Source organism: Triturus cristatus, chromosome 5_1, assembly GCF_964204655.1.
Source record: "Triturus cristatus chromosome 5_1, aTriCri1.1, whole genome shotgun sequence".
In the NCBI taxonomy this organism is placed as follows: domain Eukaryota; kingdom Metazoa; phylum Chordata; class Amphibia; order Caudata; family Salamandridae; genus Triturus; species Triturus cristatus.
Genome location: NC_140587.1, coordinates 478,067,209 through 478,085,684, shown reverse-complemented (window position 1 = coordinate 478,085,684; position 18,476 = coordinate 478,067,209). Strand labels below are relative to the sequence as shown.

Genomic DNA, 18,476 nt, shown 5'->3' with positions numbered 1-18,476 from the left:
TAGGTTCAATTACGAAAAGGTGCATGCTCTTTTACCAAGCATAATTTTGTATATGTTTGTAATTTTATGACTATGTGCTGATGGAAAGTGTATGTACAATACAGTAAATATAAGTTAGTTATGGTGATAAGCTATTGATATAGGCTCTAGGCCTGATTAATTCATTGGCAAAGTTAATTCAGATGCCATATATGTGATGTGTTTATTGTGGAAAGTTAAATAAAGGCAGTAGGACTGACTTGCGTATAAAGAAAAAAACATATAATAAAACCATTAAGGTTGGATTGCTAACACACTGTGTTAAAACCTGTAGATACAAATTTTGGGGCTCATTTCGATGGTAGGCCAGCGGTGGGGATCGTTCCGCCATCGTAATGAGATTTACCCACCGCCATATTAGGATGGCGGTGGATATCGCAGCGGACGCAAAGTCCGTCCGCCGCTTTACCGCTTCATCGACGGTCGCAATCGTAACGATTGCCTGGTGGGTGGAGCAGGGCCACTAATATGGTGGCGGTGCCTAGCAGTGTTAACATAATATTAATAAAAATTGTATTAAGACATGCTCAAAGAAGTAAAGATCTTTAACCACTATAAAAGTTCGTGTTAAAATTGCGGATTGAGAATTCTGGATAGAAGCGGTTAATTTGGTTTCATAATACAGATTAACCAGATGGTTACGTGAAACACTAGTGCAGGCTGTCACCGGATCAGACCACAACAACGGGAGGCCCATTCTCCCCAATTCCTCTTTCACATACCTCAGCCAAGGATGTTTCCCCACATTAGGGAGCCCTAAGACTTCCAAGAGTTCTTTCCTATAATCCTGAAGCTCGGGGGTAATCCAGATCCTCCGCCAGAATGTTAGAGGTTTAAGGCCCAATTCCTCGTCTATGGGTCTAATGCCCAAATCAAGCCTAAGTGGCAATAAGGGAGTACTAGGGGGGAGGGCCAGCAACTGCCTTAAAAAATTATTTTCTGTGACTATGATCTCTGGACGGCAATGAAAGCCCAAGAGTTCACCGCCATAGGTTACTGCCCCCCTTGCCTGTAGTTTATATATTTCAAGAGGTGGGCCAATTGTTTTGACACATGATTTATTTAGAAGTCTTAGGATACCCCCCGCTGTTTGGGCTAGCTTAAGTTGAGATTTAATTTGGTGTGGGACCCATGTCATAGTTTCATTTAAAGTGAGCCCCAAATACTCAAAGGTCTGGACCCTTTCTAGACTAACTCTCCCTATACTCGGGTTTGGGCGTGTCACTGCTGGTGGATTAAAAATCATATATTTAGTTTTGAGAGTATTTATTTCTAAGCCCCGTTCGAGGCAAAAAGTCTCAAAACCATCCAGCACTCGTTGAATGCCCATCGGGGACTTCGAGAGTAATAAGGTGTCATCTGCGAACATAATCGCAGGGACCCGAGATCTAGCGAGCTTGGGGGCATCACTATTTATAACCTCATTCAGATGTGTAATACTCCGTTGACATAGACGCAGAACAGGGTAGGTGCCAAAACACAACCCTGTCTGACTCCCCTGTCAACGGGAAATCTGGATGATAGAACACCATTTTTCCCACACCTGACCTGTGCGTAGTTCCCCCTATGCAATCGAATTATCATATTCAATAGGGGGGCAGGAATGCCCAGTTGCAAAAGGACGGACCATAATTTAGCCCGGGGGACCAGGTCAAAGGCCGCACGGAGGTCCACAAAAACAGTATATAATGACCCACCCTCAACTTTGACAGTTTTCCAAAATAACAGGGTCAGTCGAAAAATCTGGTCCGTAGTAGACACATTCTTCCTAAACCCTGCCTGGCAAGGGCTTAGAATGGAGAACTATTCTATCCAGTCCCTGAGGCGATCTAAAATCAGCCTTGCAAAAACTTTTTGGGGCACATCAATGAGGTTGATAGGCCTATAGTTGGCTGGGAGGAGAGGTGAGCCCTTCTTGAAGTTAGGGACTATCTCAGTTCCCAACCAAGTACTTGGTACCGCCATGCCCCTCTGGACTGCGTTAAATAAAGCTGTTAAATAAGGGGCCCAAACCTTAGGTTCATGTTTGAAGAGGTCACCTGGAAGTTTGTCCAGCCCAGGCGCTTTACCGGCTGGGAGCTTAGTTAATACAGCAAAAACCTCTTCTTCCATGAACTCGACCTCATATAAGTCGATAGTAGAGTTGAACAGTAGTCCCCCCTGCTCGATGTCATAAGTGGAATACTCCCCTCCATAGAGGGTGGAAAAATGATCTTCCCACACATTAGCAGCGATATTAGGTACAATCGCCGGTTAAGGGTCGGTTGAGCCCGTATTAACAATTTGCCAAAACTTTCGGGCATCTCTTAATTTTAGTCCAGATGTTAAATTAGCCCAATTGTCACTGTCCCACTCCCTCTTGGCATGATATATTAACTGCTTGTATTCTAGTCGTTTTTCTCTTATTAGCTCCTTGTTGTTATTAAGCTTCACAGCCCTGAGGAGTTCTGTTTTTAGCTTCCTGCAGGCGGTGTTATACCATGTAGGTCTATTTCCCCTCCTTCTGTCTTTGGACGCTATAGTATTGAAGGCCTCAGCCAAAATAGCATTTAGTTCCACATTTAGATCCCTGAATTTTTGGTATATTTCGGTAGTGGGATGCTGCAACGTTAAAGCACCTATAGCTTCCAGTACCGGAATTACCTGCGCATAAAGTTCTGCCACTAACGCTGGATAAGTGACTAATTTTTCCCACCTGACCCTACGCCTGTTACTGGATAGGAGGAACCTGGCATCTAGGCCATCATTTGAGTTACATAGGCCTTCGGGGTTGCCCGGGGATAGAAATTCTAGGATCAACGGATTGTGATCACTATCACCCCTAATTTCTACCCTAAAATCAATGACCTTGTCCCAAGCACAATTTTCAACAAATATATAATCCAAGCGAGACTCATGCCCAGGTTTGTTGAAAGTACATTTTGAGGGGATGTCTGATTTTGATCGGCCATTGCAGGCCCTAATAGAATACTTTAAAGTTAGGGCCGTGATTTGGATGGCCAAAGGCGCCCAAGACCTAGGTGAAGGGCCCACTACTGGAGGTATTTTCCAGTATTCATCCTCCTCCAGAATAGCACTATCCGTCAAACCCATAAGCGGCTCGAAAGGGCAGTTAAAATCGCCCCCTAGCAAAAGAGTAGTGCCCTGAGGTATCATATTTAAAAATACAGAGAGCCCTTCAATGGTTCCAGACTCATATGTAATACTCACAGGTCTTGAATAAACATTGACCAAAGCAAGCCTGAAATCATTCGGCCATTCTAAAAATCACACATTGGAGATCCTCTGATGACGTATTCAAAACCCTAGCTCTACAGCCCAGGTGGGAACGCACCCAAATTATTAAGCCACCTGACGGTCTACCCTTCCCCCCCCCACCTTGCCGGGACTGAAAATGAGACAAAACCACTCCGATGATGTTCCTCCCTAGCCCAGGTTTCCTGGAAGAGGCATATGTCATTCCTATCTATGAACGAGCCCCATTCGGGACACACTATTTTCTTACCTATTCCTGCTAAATTCCACGACAAAATTGTCAGTGGATCAGCAGTAGGTGTAACTTCCAGAGTTGGTACACCATATCCCTCACCAAACGTTGAAACCGCCACCAGGGAACCTTCCACTAAAACCCCACTCAGGCCGTCGGGGATGGTAGTGCCCAGAGGAGCAGCCAAGCACTTTGCCAGATCTGGTTTTGGTTCCCACTGGCTTGGTGGCCAACCACCGCCACGACGGAATGACGGTGTTTTATTTTATAAATATGTATTTTATATATTTACATTTTTTTGTGTACTATGTTGTAGTTTCTAAGGTGCCTGTTAGATTTTATAGGTGGTTTAGAGGATAGATTTGGCTATTACTTAAGTAGCCTTGCCCTTTGCGATTTAGAAATAGTCTTATTTTGAAATGTAGCATTTCAGACATTTTTCTTTTTTGGTTGGTTAGTTTAGGACAGATTTCTGCAACTGATTGTTCTATTCTAAGTTTTAGGCAGCTTTCCTCTTTTTGCAAGGTTTCTAGTAATTTGTCTATCGTAGGTTGAGTTCTGCATAGTGTATATTGGAAGACACCACTGTGTTCTTTGTTTTTGCTTCCTGTGCTGTCATAGACATTCCAACATAGTATCTAGAATTTTGTTTGGCGTCTGTGTCCTGAACTATGCAGTCTGCCAACCCATGTATCCTCAGTAGTTAATTAGGGGAGCAAGTTTGTCTCCATTATTTTGGTAATAGGGACTTTCTCTTTTAGTGTTGTAATGGTTGACTACTTCTGTGACAGGGAAGTAGGCTAATTCAATCATTTTGTTAACTTCAAAGGCAAACTGGCTGTGGGCGGTTTATTCCACAATTAGGGCCTTATTAAGAGTACAGCAGTCCATAGGACTGCCATACTTACGGTGGAAGTTTGACCACTGCCACATTGCGGGACTGCCCGCAATATTACGATTGTGGCGGTCGGACCGCCAGGGATCCAGGATCCCGCAGCAGTCGTGTGGTGGTCAGGGAGCTGCAATATGCTATCAGTGGTGCAGCAGCACCGCCGAGCATATTATGAGTTACCTGTCTGCCATCCCTTTCGTGGTGGTGGGCCTTCCAGGAAAAGGGTGGCAGAGAGGCAATAAAGGGGGCCCTAACAAGGCCCTTTGCTGCTCCTGGTCCTGGGGGTGCATGCGGAGGGCACATGTTGTGACCGCTGGATTTGCACCTCCAGTTCCTACATGGTGTGGCATACATGCAACACCGTGCAGGAACGTGCAGTCAGCGCTCTCATGGTGGCAGTCTGTAAGTTAGGCTCTCCCACAAGCCTAACAGACCACTGCTGTCAGACCGCTGAAGCAATCCCCGCCCCCGTGGATTACCCACATAATCCAGAAGGCGGGCACACTATGTGTTTGGTGGTCCTCCAAAGAACAATGCAGTGGCGGTGCTGCTGGTCAACCACAAAAGTCAGAATTAGACCCTTAGTGCAGATTTCTGTAGGTGACACTATATACTTTGATTAAAATGGCAGTAACATACCTGTATGATTGTGTGGGGGTATATTTTTAGGAAAGATTGGATCATAGCTTGTTTAAAATCAATTATAATTGTTTTGGGATAGTAATTGTGTGTCTGTTGCTTAATGTGGTTTTGCAGTTCTATGTAGGTACTGCCTTGTTTGTTTGGAAGTAATGTATGCACAAAAGGTATATTAGTTTTTTTTCTAATTCAGCATGTAAGATGTATAGTTGATGGAATGGATATGCTTAGGCAATGTTGACAGCAACTCTGGCCCACTTACAGGAAGCTCATTGAACACACTGTAGGTTCAAATTAAGAAAGGACTGGTAGGCCAATATGTAGTAATTGGCAAGAAGGTCTAAAAGCTTTGGCCTGCTATGAAAATTATAACATTGTAGACCATGGGCAATTTGAAATAAATGGGGCTGAGGACATTAATGCCAAACAGTGGGAGGATTGGTTTATTTATGTCAATGGAACAAATGAGAATAACGTGCATTAGGATGACATTGTTCTTTGTACTTGTTATGTCAAAAGAACCACACTGTAATTTATAATCCTGACCTTGCTGACTCATTGAAATAACCTTCCGACAACTTCAAAAAGCATACTTGAACTTTGTTTGACTTACAATGACTTTAAACAATAACTTTAAAATGGTTGCCTACCATATATCTTCTGGATGCCTTGTAAGTCATCATTAGGAAGTTTGAAGTTGTCGGTTTCCATATATTGGTAAAACGGCGCCATGATAGCAGTAGGGTCATTTGAATGCTCCAAGCCTAATGCATGACCAAGTTCATGAACAGCTACCAGAAACAGGTCATTTCCTGCGTAAAAAGCACAGAAATAATTGATCAGCAAAGTAATTGTGGCAAAGGTACTTGAAAATTACATTTAAATTGTTCGAGTAAATCACAATGGTACTGAAACTAAATGCAATTAAAATAATTAGTTATGTTTTGGTATTACCAACATTCATTTCCGGGCACAATCAGTATCGTACATCTTATCACAGGTACCTACATTTTACTTAGTCTAGGAATCCCACTAATTACTTTTTCCTGTTCTGGTTGGGCATGCAAAACATTGTTTCAAATAGAAGTGAACATACGTTCCCCATGCACTGGGAGCAAACTCCAAGGAGCCTAGTCACACCTTGCATTTTGTAGTATGATTAGTAGTACAACAGTAGCAACACTTGCCTACAATAAAATGTTATTCACTGAGCTACATGTGGAAGTCTCTGTCCCTACCTCTTCCACCTTTAATGTGCAGAGATCTCTGTACTGATATAAGTATGCCTACGTTTTTTGTGGTAAATGTGTGAGGGACATGGGAAGTGGCTGAAAAATGGGAAAATATTGGTACAAAATGGGAGGGGAGTAATAGTGGCCTCTGCCACCTTAAATTAAGCCCACCCACCATAGTTAGGATTTCTCATTTGCAAAAGGAGGAATTTTCTCTGAACACGCTTCCATTAACACGGCAGGAGCTCTTGTGGAGAATGTATGCAGAACCGGCTGTCCTACCATGCAGTGGTGACATGACAGACTGCCCAGCATTCTGTTTGCTTTTCAGACACAAAACCCACAAAGCAGGGTATTGTTTTTGAAAAACAAACTCCAAGGGCCTGATTACGTGTACGGTGGTCCCAAGACTGCCTTACTTACAGTGGCGGTCCGACCGCCACAAACTCGGAGGTCAGATATCCTGTTTACAAGTGTGGCAATTGGACCACAACCACCCTGATACAAGCCCGCAGTCACTGCCCAGATTCTGGACCATGCAACGGTCGGGGAAGCTGACCACAATTGGGCAGTGCCGATGCCAGCACCGCCATGCATATTACGAGTTGGCTTTCCAACAGCCTTTTCATTCGGGATCCCGCCATGAAAAGGTTGGTGGGAAGGCAGGGAGGGAGCCCCAAACAGAGCTCCCTACCATTTTAACCCATTGGGCGTTGCGGCTGGGGCAGATGATTTAAATTTGTAAAACAGTCATGATAACCCTGAGTAGGCATTGTGGAATGACAGAGGTCCGAAGACCACAGGTTAAGAACCATTGCTCTATAGAATCTGATCATAAAAAGAGGAAAAGGTTTATTAGCAAAAGAAATCTCTTTGAAGCCACATACTCTACATGACAAGCAAATGTGCTGGGGTTTGTATAATAAAGAAAACTACTTGACAGTCTACCAGAGTAAAACAAAGATAATGATATTCAGCAGATATCCCCACAAAAAACAAGCAGTCTGGAATTTGGGATATCACCAAATAGGGACCACCACAGCCTATAATTATCTTGGGGTTTGGCTACATGAGAGGGCAACACCGGCAACTCATATAAAACACTTAATTGCCAAAACCACCAGTGTAATTTTAACAATGAGACGCCTAAGCCAACGCTTGTCCAGCCCAACAGCAGACCCCATGTTGAGGGTCCTTAAGGCAAAATGAATCCCGGCCATTTGGCATTTCCGGGAGCCTTAGACAAACTTATAGCAGTAGTTCAGGTCAAAGCCCACAAGTTTGTGCTGCAGGTACCCAGTCACGCAAGGAGCACCAGGTTACGGTTGGAACTAGGGCACTGCAGACCTGAACTGGCCCTCCAGGGAGACCTAATTAAGTATTATATTAGAGTCCTTAAAGCTCCGTATAACTCTCGCAAACATCATTTGGTAACAATATTCAGAGAAGAGGATTGCCCCTGGCAAAGCAAGCTGGACAAAACAATAGGGACCCTAAACATCGAATCCAATAGTCTGTCTCTACCAGACATCCTGCATAAGGCCTGGTCAAATATCATCAAATGGCAAGTCCGCTCTACCTCGGATGAAAAGGCTCTAATCGCACTTCGCCATAACACTCTCACGATGGCATTGGATGAATCCTACACCATGGGGAAAGCTCAACAATATTTAAGGGAAGCACTAGGGCCCAGGGCGCAGGAAAATCCTTTTCATGAGGCTAATGGCCCTTAGAATTGAGGACTTTAATCCAGCATGGTCACGAGCAGACCGAGCTGTTTCTTGTTGTCTATGCAACTACCAAAGGGAATCCTGGCTCCATCTATTAGGTTGCTGCCCCAAATTGACCAGCGAACGACAAAGGCTGCTCCACCCCATTCTAAGAGACCTCGGCATCAGAACGTGCAAGGAGGCATCAGATGGGTGCCTTTCAGAAATAAAAACCCACTATCTCGCAAGAGCGGCAACATTTATTCACCAGATTAGACAGGCTTAGACGCAAGTGTATAAATGACTTTCCACAAGCTCTTGAATTTCAGAGATTGATTAATGGGCCAAGAAGGTGCTGGCATAACCTCCAAGGGCAAAGAAGAGTTAGCCCGCCACTTCACGTGTTTTGATTGGAACATTGTCGCAACAGGAATTAAACCCCTGGATCAAAGGCAAAATGGACTCTGCAACACAAGAAACAGGGTTTTAAAACTGAAGGGACGGCTGGGGAGGGGGGTGGCATGGGTGGGAGGGCATGGGAGGGTAGGTATCAATTTTAGACTTTTACTGTAATGATTTTAAATAATCAAACGGTTAACAATAAAATCAAATCAAATTGGAAATTGCTGGGGTTTGTTAAAAGTTGTTTCCTAGGTTATCCTTAATCACCCTTGACTTTTCACTGCATTTGAGCAAACAGCTAATGCTGCATACAAAGAAAAAACAGATTTATGTCATTATCTGTCTAAACTGCCACCAAGTTTAGGGGTGCCACAGCCCCTGCCTCAACCTTAATTCTAGTGCCCCTGCCTGTAATTGAGTCGAGAGAACCAAGAGTTGAAATTCACCAATTTTGAGGCTAATATCCCATTATGCTAAACTCTAAAAAGAATATAACATGATCTCTCTGTGAAAAGCCATTGCACCACAAATTCGAATGTATAAATATAGCCAGAAATACATTATCTTTAAATGAATGTCATTCCTTGGACAAATGTCAGTCTTGCAGAATAATGTGCTGCTTCATTGGCAATATCTACGAGAAAGATAGAAAATGTACGGGGCATACACTGATGCTTTTTTCTTAACGTATAATTCAAGGAGGTATGGTCATGGGCTCAAGACCAAATGACAACTCTGTACACAATAAGATATTCATACTCCACACAAAGATAACAACGTTTCCTATAGTAGCCCTATCTCACTTTGCAGTAATTAATTTACATTCAAGATACAGCAATACATTAAAAATCAAGTATCAAACTATTCAACAACCATGAGCAAATCTAACTGTACGTCTCAAAAAGGGCAATTTCAGGGATGAAAATTCAGAATTACATCTTGCGGCCTGTTGACAGCCTAGACCATCACTTCACATTCCACTTTTGTGCTGACCCAATCAGATGAAAGATTAGAAAGTCAGCCAGACTACCAATAAATCAGGGGGTGGGAAGCAGCACTATTGTTCTTGCTTCTCAGTCCTCTACCCCAGGTACTACCCATATTTATGAAAGACCACTTAAGAGGACTAGGGGGAGGGAAGGAGCATCCGTCTGTACTGTGATGTTTCCAAGGGAATTCAGAAGCTGTTCTGCCTCTCCACCACTCCCCCAACCCACTAACAGTCTAGACTGAGACACACTGGCACACTGATATGGAATTGATTTGGTAGCTCTAGATTTTTGATTATGCTATTAAGAAAAATGCTGTATTATAAGAAACAGGTTTTAAGATGTGACGAAAAAAGGGGCAGGCCCATATGAGAGATATGTGAAGGGGACAGGACATTTTGAAATGCAGTTGGAAGGGTCAAGTATAATTTAGTGGCTAGGAGAAAGGGAAAAGGCATATTGCTAAATATTAGGGTAGGTATCCAGTCACTCAGATGAGGGTGCAAGTTTGAACAGGTAATAACAGATAAGGGGCCATAGGTGGGAGGTCATGTTAACAAGGAGTGAGCCAAGGCTGTCTAACAAGGAGCTGGGAGGATCCAGACTGAAAAGTGAGGATGGACCTGACAGTGCTAATATATTTGGAAGGAGCAAGGCAGAATTGGGTAAGCAAGGGCAGATAGGAAAAGTCACTGCAGACTGACAACTAGGTATGCTGGAAGAAGAGAATCACAGTTGTCTCAAGTATCTCTTCAATGTGTGTATACACTACCTGTCTTCCGAGGAATTTGTTTTCAAAAGACATTCTTTCTTGCAGTTCTAAAAAGTAACTACCTTCTAGATATACACGTGCAAATAAAGTACAGTGGATGTTTGTCTATCAATAGCTTCCATATAAGCAAATGGACACAGTAAGAACGGAAACCCAGCTGGACCATCCTGGAAGACACACATAATCCATCAGGTGGCTAAGGTCAATGATTCATGAGTTGCCTTTTGCAAATGGGTGATTAAAACTGTGTTTCCTCTGGATTGTTGTATGGCAATGAAAAAACAGTAATGGACCACAACTCATGGCCAAATGCCTCTTTCAAGGCAATGGTCTTCTACCTCATCACACCGAGCCATGGTATAGTTATCAGAAATTGTACCCAGAGAATATTAATACTTCTCTTTAGTACCTGGTCTCCTAACTAAAGATTAATGTTTGGTTCTTCAAAGTCATGGAGAAGCATATTTTGATTCTGGATATCTTTAACGTTCTGGTTAAGGAAAGGACTTCTGACATAATGCACAGCTTAAGCAGAGGTACATGAAATGAGAAGAAGGTACTGTGCCATTCTAAACATTACTAGATGTAAACAATGAGATAACTGATAAGGATCCTAATATAATTATTTCAAATTAAAGCTTCTTATAGCTCAAAGTTCATGTCCAATCTTGAATGAACATAATTGGGCAAGTTGGAAGGAAGGGTAACAGAGATTTTGAACTATAATATCCTGTTTAGCACATTACAGTGTAATCCTTCATGGTTTGCCTTCCCAGCCCAGCTCAATTAAAACTGAGATAACGAGGTAAGTTAGGAGCCACTGCTTATTTTACTGATGCCCTTTTCCAAACTGACCCCAAAAATAAATCACCAAGAATATCTTACTATAGGCTCAAAAACTGGACTTCAAAATCACATTTATTAAGAAATGTAAAAATAGTAACAAAATAGTAACAACGGCTGGCATCAACAGGGGTGGCGGGTCAGCACGTGAGCTCAAGTATATTTAAAAAATATGAAAATAAACATGTGTATGAGCAAAAGTACACTTAAAATATATTTCAAATAAACTTACCTTACGTCAGGACCACCTGCTCCGAACCTCTCACGACTGCAGCTCGCCCACCACCAGGAAACTCCCTAAACCAATCTTGGCGCAGCTCTCATGCTGTGAGAGCAGTACCCCGATTGGAGGGAGCGGCCTCACTTGGTGCTAGGTTAGAGGTTTCAAAGTGCACATATCTGGCTGGCCGTCTCAAGAGGGCCAGCCAGAGGGACATGCACACTTTGAAAAGTGCATATACTGTCCACCCCTCTCCCTGCTGCTGTCATTCAGTAGTGGCCCGCCCCTGTCCTGACGTTCGGTTCAGGGCGGGAGGATGAAAAATGAATGGTAATGAATTACCATTTTATTTTTCATCTCGGGCTTTGGGGGGATTTTTAAGCGGGGCGACACTCCTTCACTCAAACCGAGCAGCTGCCCCTGAGTAACAATGCTGACCGTGTGATATATTGGTTGGAGAAATGCAATGCAAGAATTTCAGTATCACTGACATGTGGGAGTATCAAAGGAAGTGGCCCACAATCCAAAGAGCTAGGTCTGAGACATTACTGTTCATAGTGAGCTTTAACGATTGCTGTAGCTTTAGCTGGGGTTTATGAAAAATCTCCACTTTTCATATAGTTCCTTTCTATGCACTTTTAGTATGACAGATTAAAAATGTAAAGTATTAGGCAAATTGTGATTTCGCAGAATTGTTGAAAGTTGTCAAGTGGCAAAGCCAAAATTTCAAACATTTGATTTCAGTCACATGGCCAACATCTTACCAGCTAGCCCACAAAGACCCTACTATGTGCAGCATGCAAGATAAATTGCAGGGAAGAATTGAGTGGTGCTATGAAAGAAAAAAAATATGCAGAGCAACGATCTTCACCTACAGAGTAGCTATATGACTTCATTTAGAAAATAAGAGTACTACTTCTTGTGTTCCAAAACTAAATAAGTAATTTCCAAACACACAAATAATTGCTTTACATAGGTGTGCACAGATTGCATGCTAGTGGATAACAAATAAAGGATCTGACCAGAAGCTGTGCCTTACCTGCCACTTTTTATTTTATCCGGTAGATCCGTCGCTTCCCTGCATCATTTAATTTTGGCATAGTTTGAGGACCCCATCTTGTCAGGCACGTCTTAAAATGTAGTTCTCATGCGTATACTTTATTGTGCCCTATGATGGGGAAAACCCCATTGATTCCCACACTTTGTAGTTTGAAGGATGTAGCCCCATTTCGCTCTGCACAATCCATGGTTGTTGGCAGAATATTATATATAAGTGGAGTACCTGCCCATGTAAAACAAGTTAAGAGGCATGCTTGGGCAGATGTGACTTATTTGGTTTTATTATTTTTAGGTGCATGGGATGTTCACGGATACTATGAGAATTTGCAATAATGAGTGAAACCATCAGAACATGTGCATGATCAAAATTACTATTTGAGCACATGGTTTAGGGTTATCTGTAAATTTGTAAGAAAATTATTTTTGTAAAAATGTTGGATGCTAACGGTGGATGAATAATAAATCACAGAGGACAACCTCTCTCCCTGACCTACCCACTTCTTCCTCCAAGGGTGGCTCCTACACTAGGGCAGAGGAGCGATGCCCCACTGCATTCTCGCAGTGCGAGAAGCAGAAACATAAAATGGTAATACCTACCATTTTATGTTTCTGCTCCTCGCACTGCGTGAAGGCAGAAGGGTTTGGTTTCGGGGTCTAGGGCAGGGGAGGAGTGGTGTGCCCACTGCTGAGGCCACTGCTGAGGCCGCTGACTGTTTGGTCGGCCCTCTAGGGTTGCCCAAACCAGTCATGCGCACTCTATGGTTCTCCATGCAAGCTGCAATGCAGCCTACATGGAGAACATGGCCTCCCCGTAAGCCCCTTCCTGGGTGGTGGCCTGACTGGAGCATTGTGATTGGCTTAGGGAGGGGAGGGGATTGAGGCTGCCTGCTTCCTGAAGACGCAGGACCCTGCAGGCGAAAAGTTAGGTTTAAATCGTTTTTTTTATTATTTATGAATTAAATTAACAACCTCCGCATGACTACCCCCGTGCGACTCTCCCCACCCCGCGCAACCCCCCCCCCCCACCAGCGAGACATGCCAGCCACTACTGTCTTCCTCTGCTGTCCTTTGATTTCAGGGCTGTTTGGACAGAATACGTATTTCTTTCACCAGAGCAAACCCATGGAAGGTGTGTCTGCTTGTCCATATGTAGACAGTGACCCCTGCCTTTTGGAGTTGGATCTGTCCAAGTCTCCACTATGAAGAGAGAAACTGTGCTCCAACACGATATCATAGCTGCCAAGGTTTCAGATTGCTTATGTGTAACATTTTCATAATTTCAGTGTAATAATGAGTGACATTCAACGACTATGAGTGACACTTTCTCTCTCAAAATCAAGCAATGAAGATGAGGAAAACGTATAAATATCAGAAATTACAACCATTTGAGCAATGAAAAAGTCCTTTTGCGCATGTAAAACTAAGCAATGTAGTCTACAGAAAGACATTAATATAAGAAATGACACCCTTTTGAGCAATGAAAACCTCTACAAAAAATCTTCAAACTACTGCAAAATCCTTGAAATGGAAGGTCACTAAAGTAGAGCTGCTTTTTAAGACGACTATTGTATATTCACACAGTGCCTTAATTGCTGGTTAGCACCTCATGGCACTATGAATAAAGAAATCAATAATTCCCAAAGCACCAAACAGGGCACAAATCTGTCTCTCTCTAGTTACACCAACAACCTACAGTGATAATATTAAGTTTCATAAGGTAAACGTAAATGAAAAAAATATTTATTTTCCCATCAATTTAACTTGCATGATCTATGAGCATCTTTTCTTTAAATTATATCATGGTTAGTTTTATACATGGTTACATGAAGAAGAAAGACCGGAATAGTTGTAGAACATTTTGTTCTTTAAGTCATGTGATGTATTTACCCCAGAAACACACTCTGAAAGACATGATTATTCCCCCATGATTATACAGCACTCACCATCTGTGCTCTGCTGGGCTCTCATCTCTTGTGTCATCAGAGGCCCAGCGAGCATCTTCTCTTTGGCCAGGCTGTTGGTCAGGGTGGGCAAGTGAGCTTCACACAGTGCTGAGAGATAAGTAGAAGGCTGTAGGTTGCTGCATGCCTCTCCTCTAGGATTGGTGGACAGGGTCCCTGTATGTAAATAATTAGCCAAGCACCTGAGTAGGTGCTGGCTGGCAGGCAGACTGCAGGGGAAACAACATCCTGCCAGCACAACTCTCCTTCACAAGCTTGCTGAGCTCTTGAACTGGCCTCTAATGTAGCAACTAGGGAAATGTAACAGCTGCCAGTAGTGGTCTTAAACTGCGACACATCTGCTCTGCCAAATGCATTTCACAGTAGGACAGTTTATTAGAAATGTTTTCACAGTGCACAATCCAGAACTCACGAATATGAATGTGCTCTCAAATGTAATAATGAATAGAAGTAGGCCTGGCGAAATAAAAGTATTTGCCCAGGATCACACCATTTGGTCAAACAGTAAAGAGCGGGTGACGGGCAAAACCACATTGAAAAGTGGCCTCTTTACTGCAAAGCAGATCGGAAAGGCAGATCTCTGTCTTCCTGCTACCAGATGTCCCTCTTCAGACTCTTCAAAATCGCATCTGGGCACGCAGGTGATAATTACTGGTGCAGTGCAAAATGAATCGTACATTATAGGCGCACAGGCATCAAATCACTAACCTAAGAGCAGAATGCATTCTTCCAAATAGGTTTGTCTTTAACCATAAAATTCAGGCATGCCCAGACCTCACTTACTTGAGGGCTTTGAGACAAACATTTGGAAAAGTGACCAATGTGTAACTAATTTCTTTATGCCCTGTGCCCAGGCGGTGGTGAAATGCTCACCTGCGTGGAGGGGTTGCTGATATGGGGTGGGCGGAGATGGTGAAAAGCATCCTCCTGAGATGGTCACTCGGTGTGCACAACCTCCCCCCTCAGTAGCACACAGCAGCACTGACTGTCAAAGGGGTCATCTCGCGCCTAGACAAAGAGGCCGGCGACACTTATCTGAAGAGCAAAGTTGCCGCCACAGTGACTGCTTGCGGCCACCCAATGGTCAGAAAGCAGAGATAGTCGGGCAGGTGCCTTGCCATGAAAGAATAGGCATGGCACCGCCCCCCGGATCTACGTGCTGCCACAGCAGGAATGAATCTGGATTTTGTTCTTCCCAGCAGGCTGACCCAGATCACGTGGTGCTGAGAGACGTCAGCCAGGCTCGACTTGATTGAAGCGAGCCGCAACGCTGCCCGCATTGTCGGCCTCCGGGAGAAGCAGGGTCGCAGACCAGTCTTCCCCTGGTGTACTTTGGGTGCGCCCGAAAGGACAAGGTGGTGGGGGTCATGAGGGGGGGTTTAGTGGTTGGCCGGTGGTCCCTATGAAGGTGTTAGGGAGGGAGGTTCCGGCCTCTTTCCTAACACCTCGCACCACTGGGTTAGGGAAGGTTGTTTAAATTGATCCACCCACCCTACAGTTAAAGGGAAGAGGGGGTGAGAGTTAAGCACACCAGTTTAGGATGGGTTTTACCCCTTTTGGGTTGCGGAACTTTGGAGGGGTGGTGAGTCACGGATGGGTGGAGCCACCCCTCGGGGGGGAAGGTACACAGGTGAATGAGGGCGGAGCGCTGGATGCAAGGTGCAGCAGAAGAAAGGTAAGAGAGGATGTTTAAGAGGGCTGTGAAGGTGAGAAGGGAGCAAGAATGGGGAGGAGTGAAACAGGTGAGACGTTTGGAAAATCGTTGAAGGGTATGGGTTATTGTTGTTGAATAAAGTTATAGAGTTGCATTGTTATGTTAATAAATGTTGGAGTATGATAACCTTATCATAATAAAATTGCCTTTTACGCTTCAAGTCAGCGTGGCGTGTAGTTATTGCGCGAGGTGCATTACAAGGCAGTGATCCACTGAAAACGGACTCCAATCTTTAACACTGCAAGTTTAACACAGCGCAGTGCACACTGTCGACAACACTCACAGCCGCTGACGCTTACTTATGCATCGCAGGTCAGCCACCTTGTGTGTGCCTCGTAGTGCTCCTTGAGCGCTATAAATGAGTGACTAATGCACTTCAGTGCGGTGATGGGGACCACCGAAATGCGTTAGTCTAGCGCATGATGCGTGGTACTTGGCAGGGCTGTGATATGCTGGAACCATAGACAGTGGAGGAAACACTGGCAAATTCACATAACTTCAGGAATTTTGCATCATGCTCATTGTGTAAATGTCCCGAAATTATATAATTATGCTACATTGCATAATTACATGACATTCAATGCAATGTGTTACTGCGAGCATGCAGGAATAATGCAAAAGGTCAGAACATGAACAACTCTTGTTCGTGCCACTTGTATTTTTTGTGTGCTATTTGTTGACTGTGAAATACACCAAACATCAAAAAGTAATGCAAGGAAGCATTTAAAATATGGTGCAAAATGATACATTCGCATTTTGTGTAACTATGCATATTTTCCTGGATTTACACATAGTTATGCAAAAGCAAGTGATGCAGATTTTGCACACCCCTAGCACTGGCAGTGGGTCAGTCACTGACAAGCTACATAAACCTACACATATAAGGCTGACCTTGTATCTAATTTGTTAAATATATTTGTGGACCTGGACATGTGTCAACTCTTTTAGTTCTTCCAGTATGTTCTCTCTGTTCCTTCCTGGTTTATAAGCAGGCTTAAAAGCCCTCATTAAATATCTACATGTCTGCCTTATTGCTTCTGCTGACCTCTCCTATGTGGAAGCCTACAGCGAAGCCAAGAAGTCTAGAGAAAAGGACACCTCACCGTGAAGCTCCTCTAACCTTCATCAAAATATTCGTATATACCCCAAAAGCATAGATGAATCCTACCCTCACACACCCAAACCCCCCACCATAGTGAGGAGCCAACTATACAGAGCCTTCAGAACCTCCAGGTTTTGAACTACAAACACCACTATTGTTAGAACCCAGGAAATAGACTTGCATCCCTGTACACAGTAAACACACCTCCTTTGCAAGTTACAAAGTATACTGCAAATCATGTTCCACTGAAAAAACTTGTGTCTGAATTGTTCTCTGTGTTCTTAAAAACTGTGGTCACGAACAGCAAACATTACCCCCCTTATAAAATCTACTGTCGTAAGAACATGGTGATCATCAATTTTACGGTGTGTTGATAGTGACCAATTAGTATTTTTGATCATTATACATTCACAAACATTTCCATAGTTGCATTATTGCATTATATGTGCTTTCCTTTCACAATGTTCTTTCCTTGTACAGAAGTTCATGTTATTTTAGTGACTGGGAATAGAACGTGGTTTGCATAGCATGGGGCCTTGGTTTTTCTAGATATGTTGGATCAAGGTACTTTTGTATTCTTTGTTGTGTTTTGTTTGTTTCCTAAAATCTGCATATACCAGTTATACTCTAAATTTATTTGAATATTTTTTAGGCCTCCCTAAATTGCTTCCTGTTTAAATTTATTACAACCCCGATAGTTGTGCTGCACTTTACCTAGACCTACACCTTGACGGCTTAACTATATCTAACTGGAGAGTCAAGGAAGCTTATGGACACAAACACTCCATCAAAGACCAAATACCTGGTAGCTTAGTGATTGAAGCGGCAACACGCCTGCACTTTGAAAGGGGAATTGAGATCCCCTTGCATGCGGGTGCAGTGAGTGTCTGCACCTGCCTACAAGGGGATGTCTGGGGGTTCCATGGGACCCCATTTCCCCCCTCTAGAGGACTGGTATCGGGGGTGCACTGACAGTGTGCCACCTTTTTGGTGGTGCACTATCAGTGCGCCTCCTGAGAGCTTCTTTGCCTCTGCACCCGCGTCTGTAATACCCCACAGGTGCAGAGGCAAAGGGATTCTCTCATCTGCATGGAGCCACACCCCTAGGCAAATGAGCGAACCATCTCTTGAGGAAGCGCTGGCGCTGTATGTGCACCAGCACTTTCAGTATTACAGAAGGGGACGTACAAGCGTCTGCGGCCCCTTCTGTAATACCAATGTGCTCCGGGGGCACGCAAAGCAGGTGCAAACTCCAGTTGCACCCTGGGGCACTTCGATAATATGGCCCTAAGTGGCATATAATTTAAGCTTAACCCTGAACATATGTAATAAAGCTTTAAAGTATCAAACTGCAGTTTGCTCAAAGATTACAATTAACACACTATTACACATTAAGCACACCAACTGTGTGGAGCC

General features: G+C 43.6%; 1 protein-coding gene across 2 annotated transcripts in view; it reads right to left on the bottom strand.

Moving 5' to 3' along the window:
* The window catches only part of MMP16 (matrix metallopeptidase 16), a 469,099-nt gene that overhangs the window by 145,012 nt on the left and 305,611 nt on the right, over positions 1-18,476 (bottom strand). For both annotated transcript variants that reach the window (XM_085605315.1, XM_085605316.1), the window contains one exon: positions 5,708-5,869. In XM_085605315.1, the coding sequence (XP_085461441.1) occupies positions 5,708-5,869 (162 nt within the window). The remainder of the gene's footprint in view (positions 1-5,707; positions 5,870-18,476) is intronic.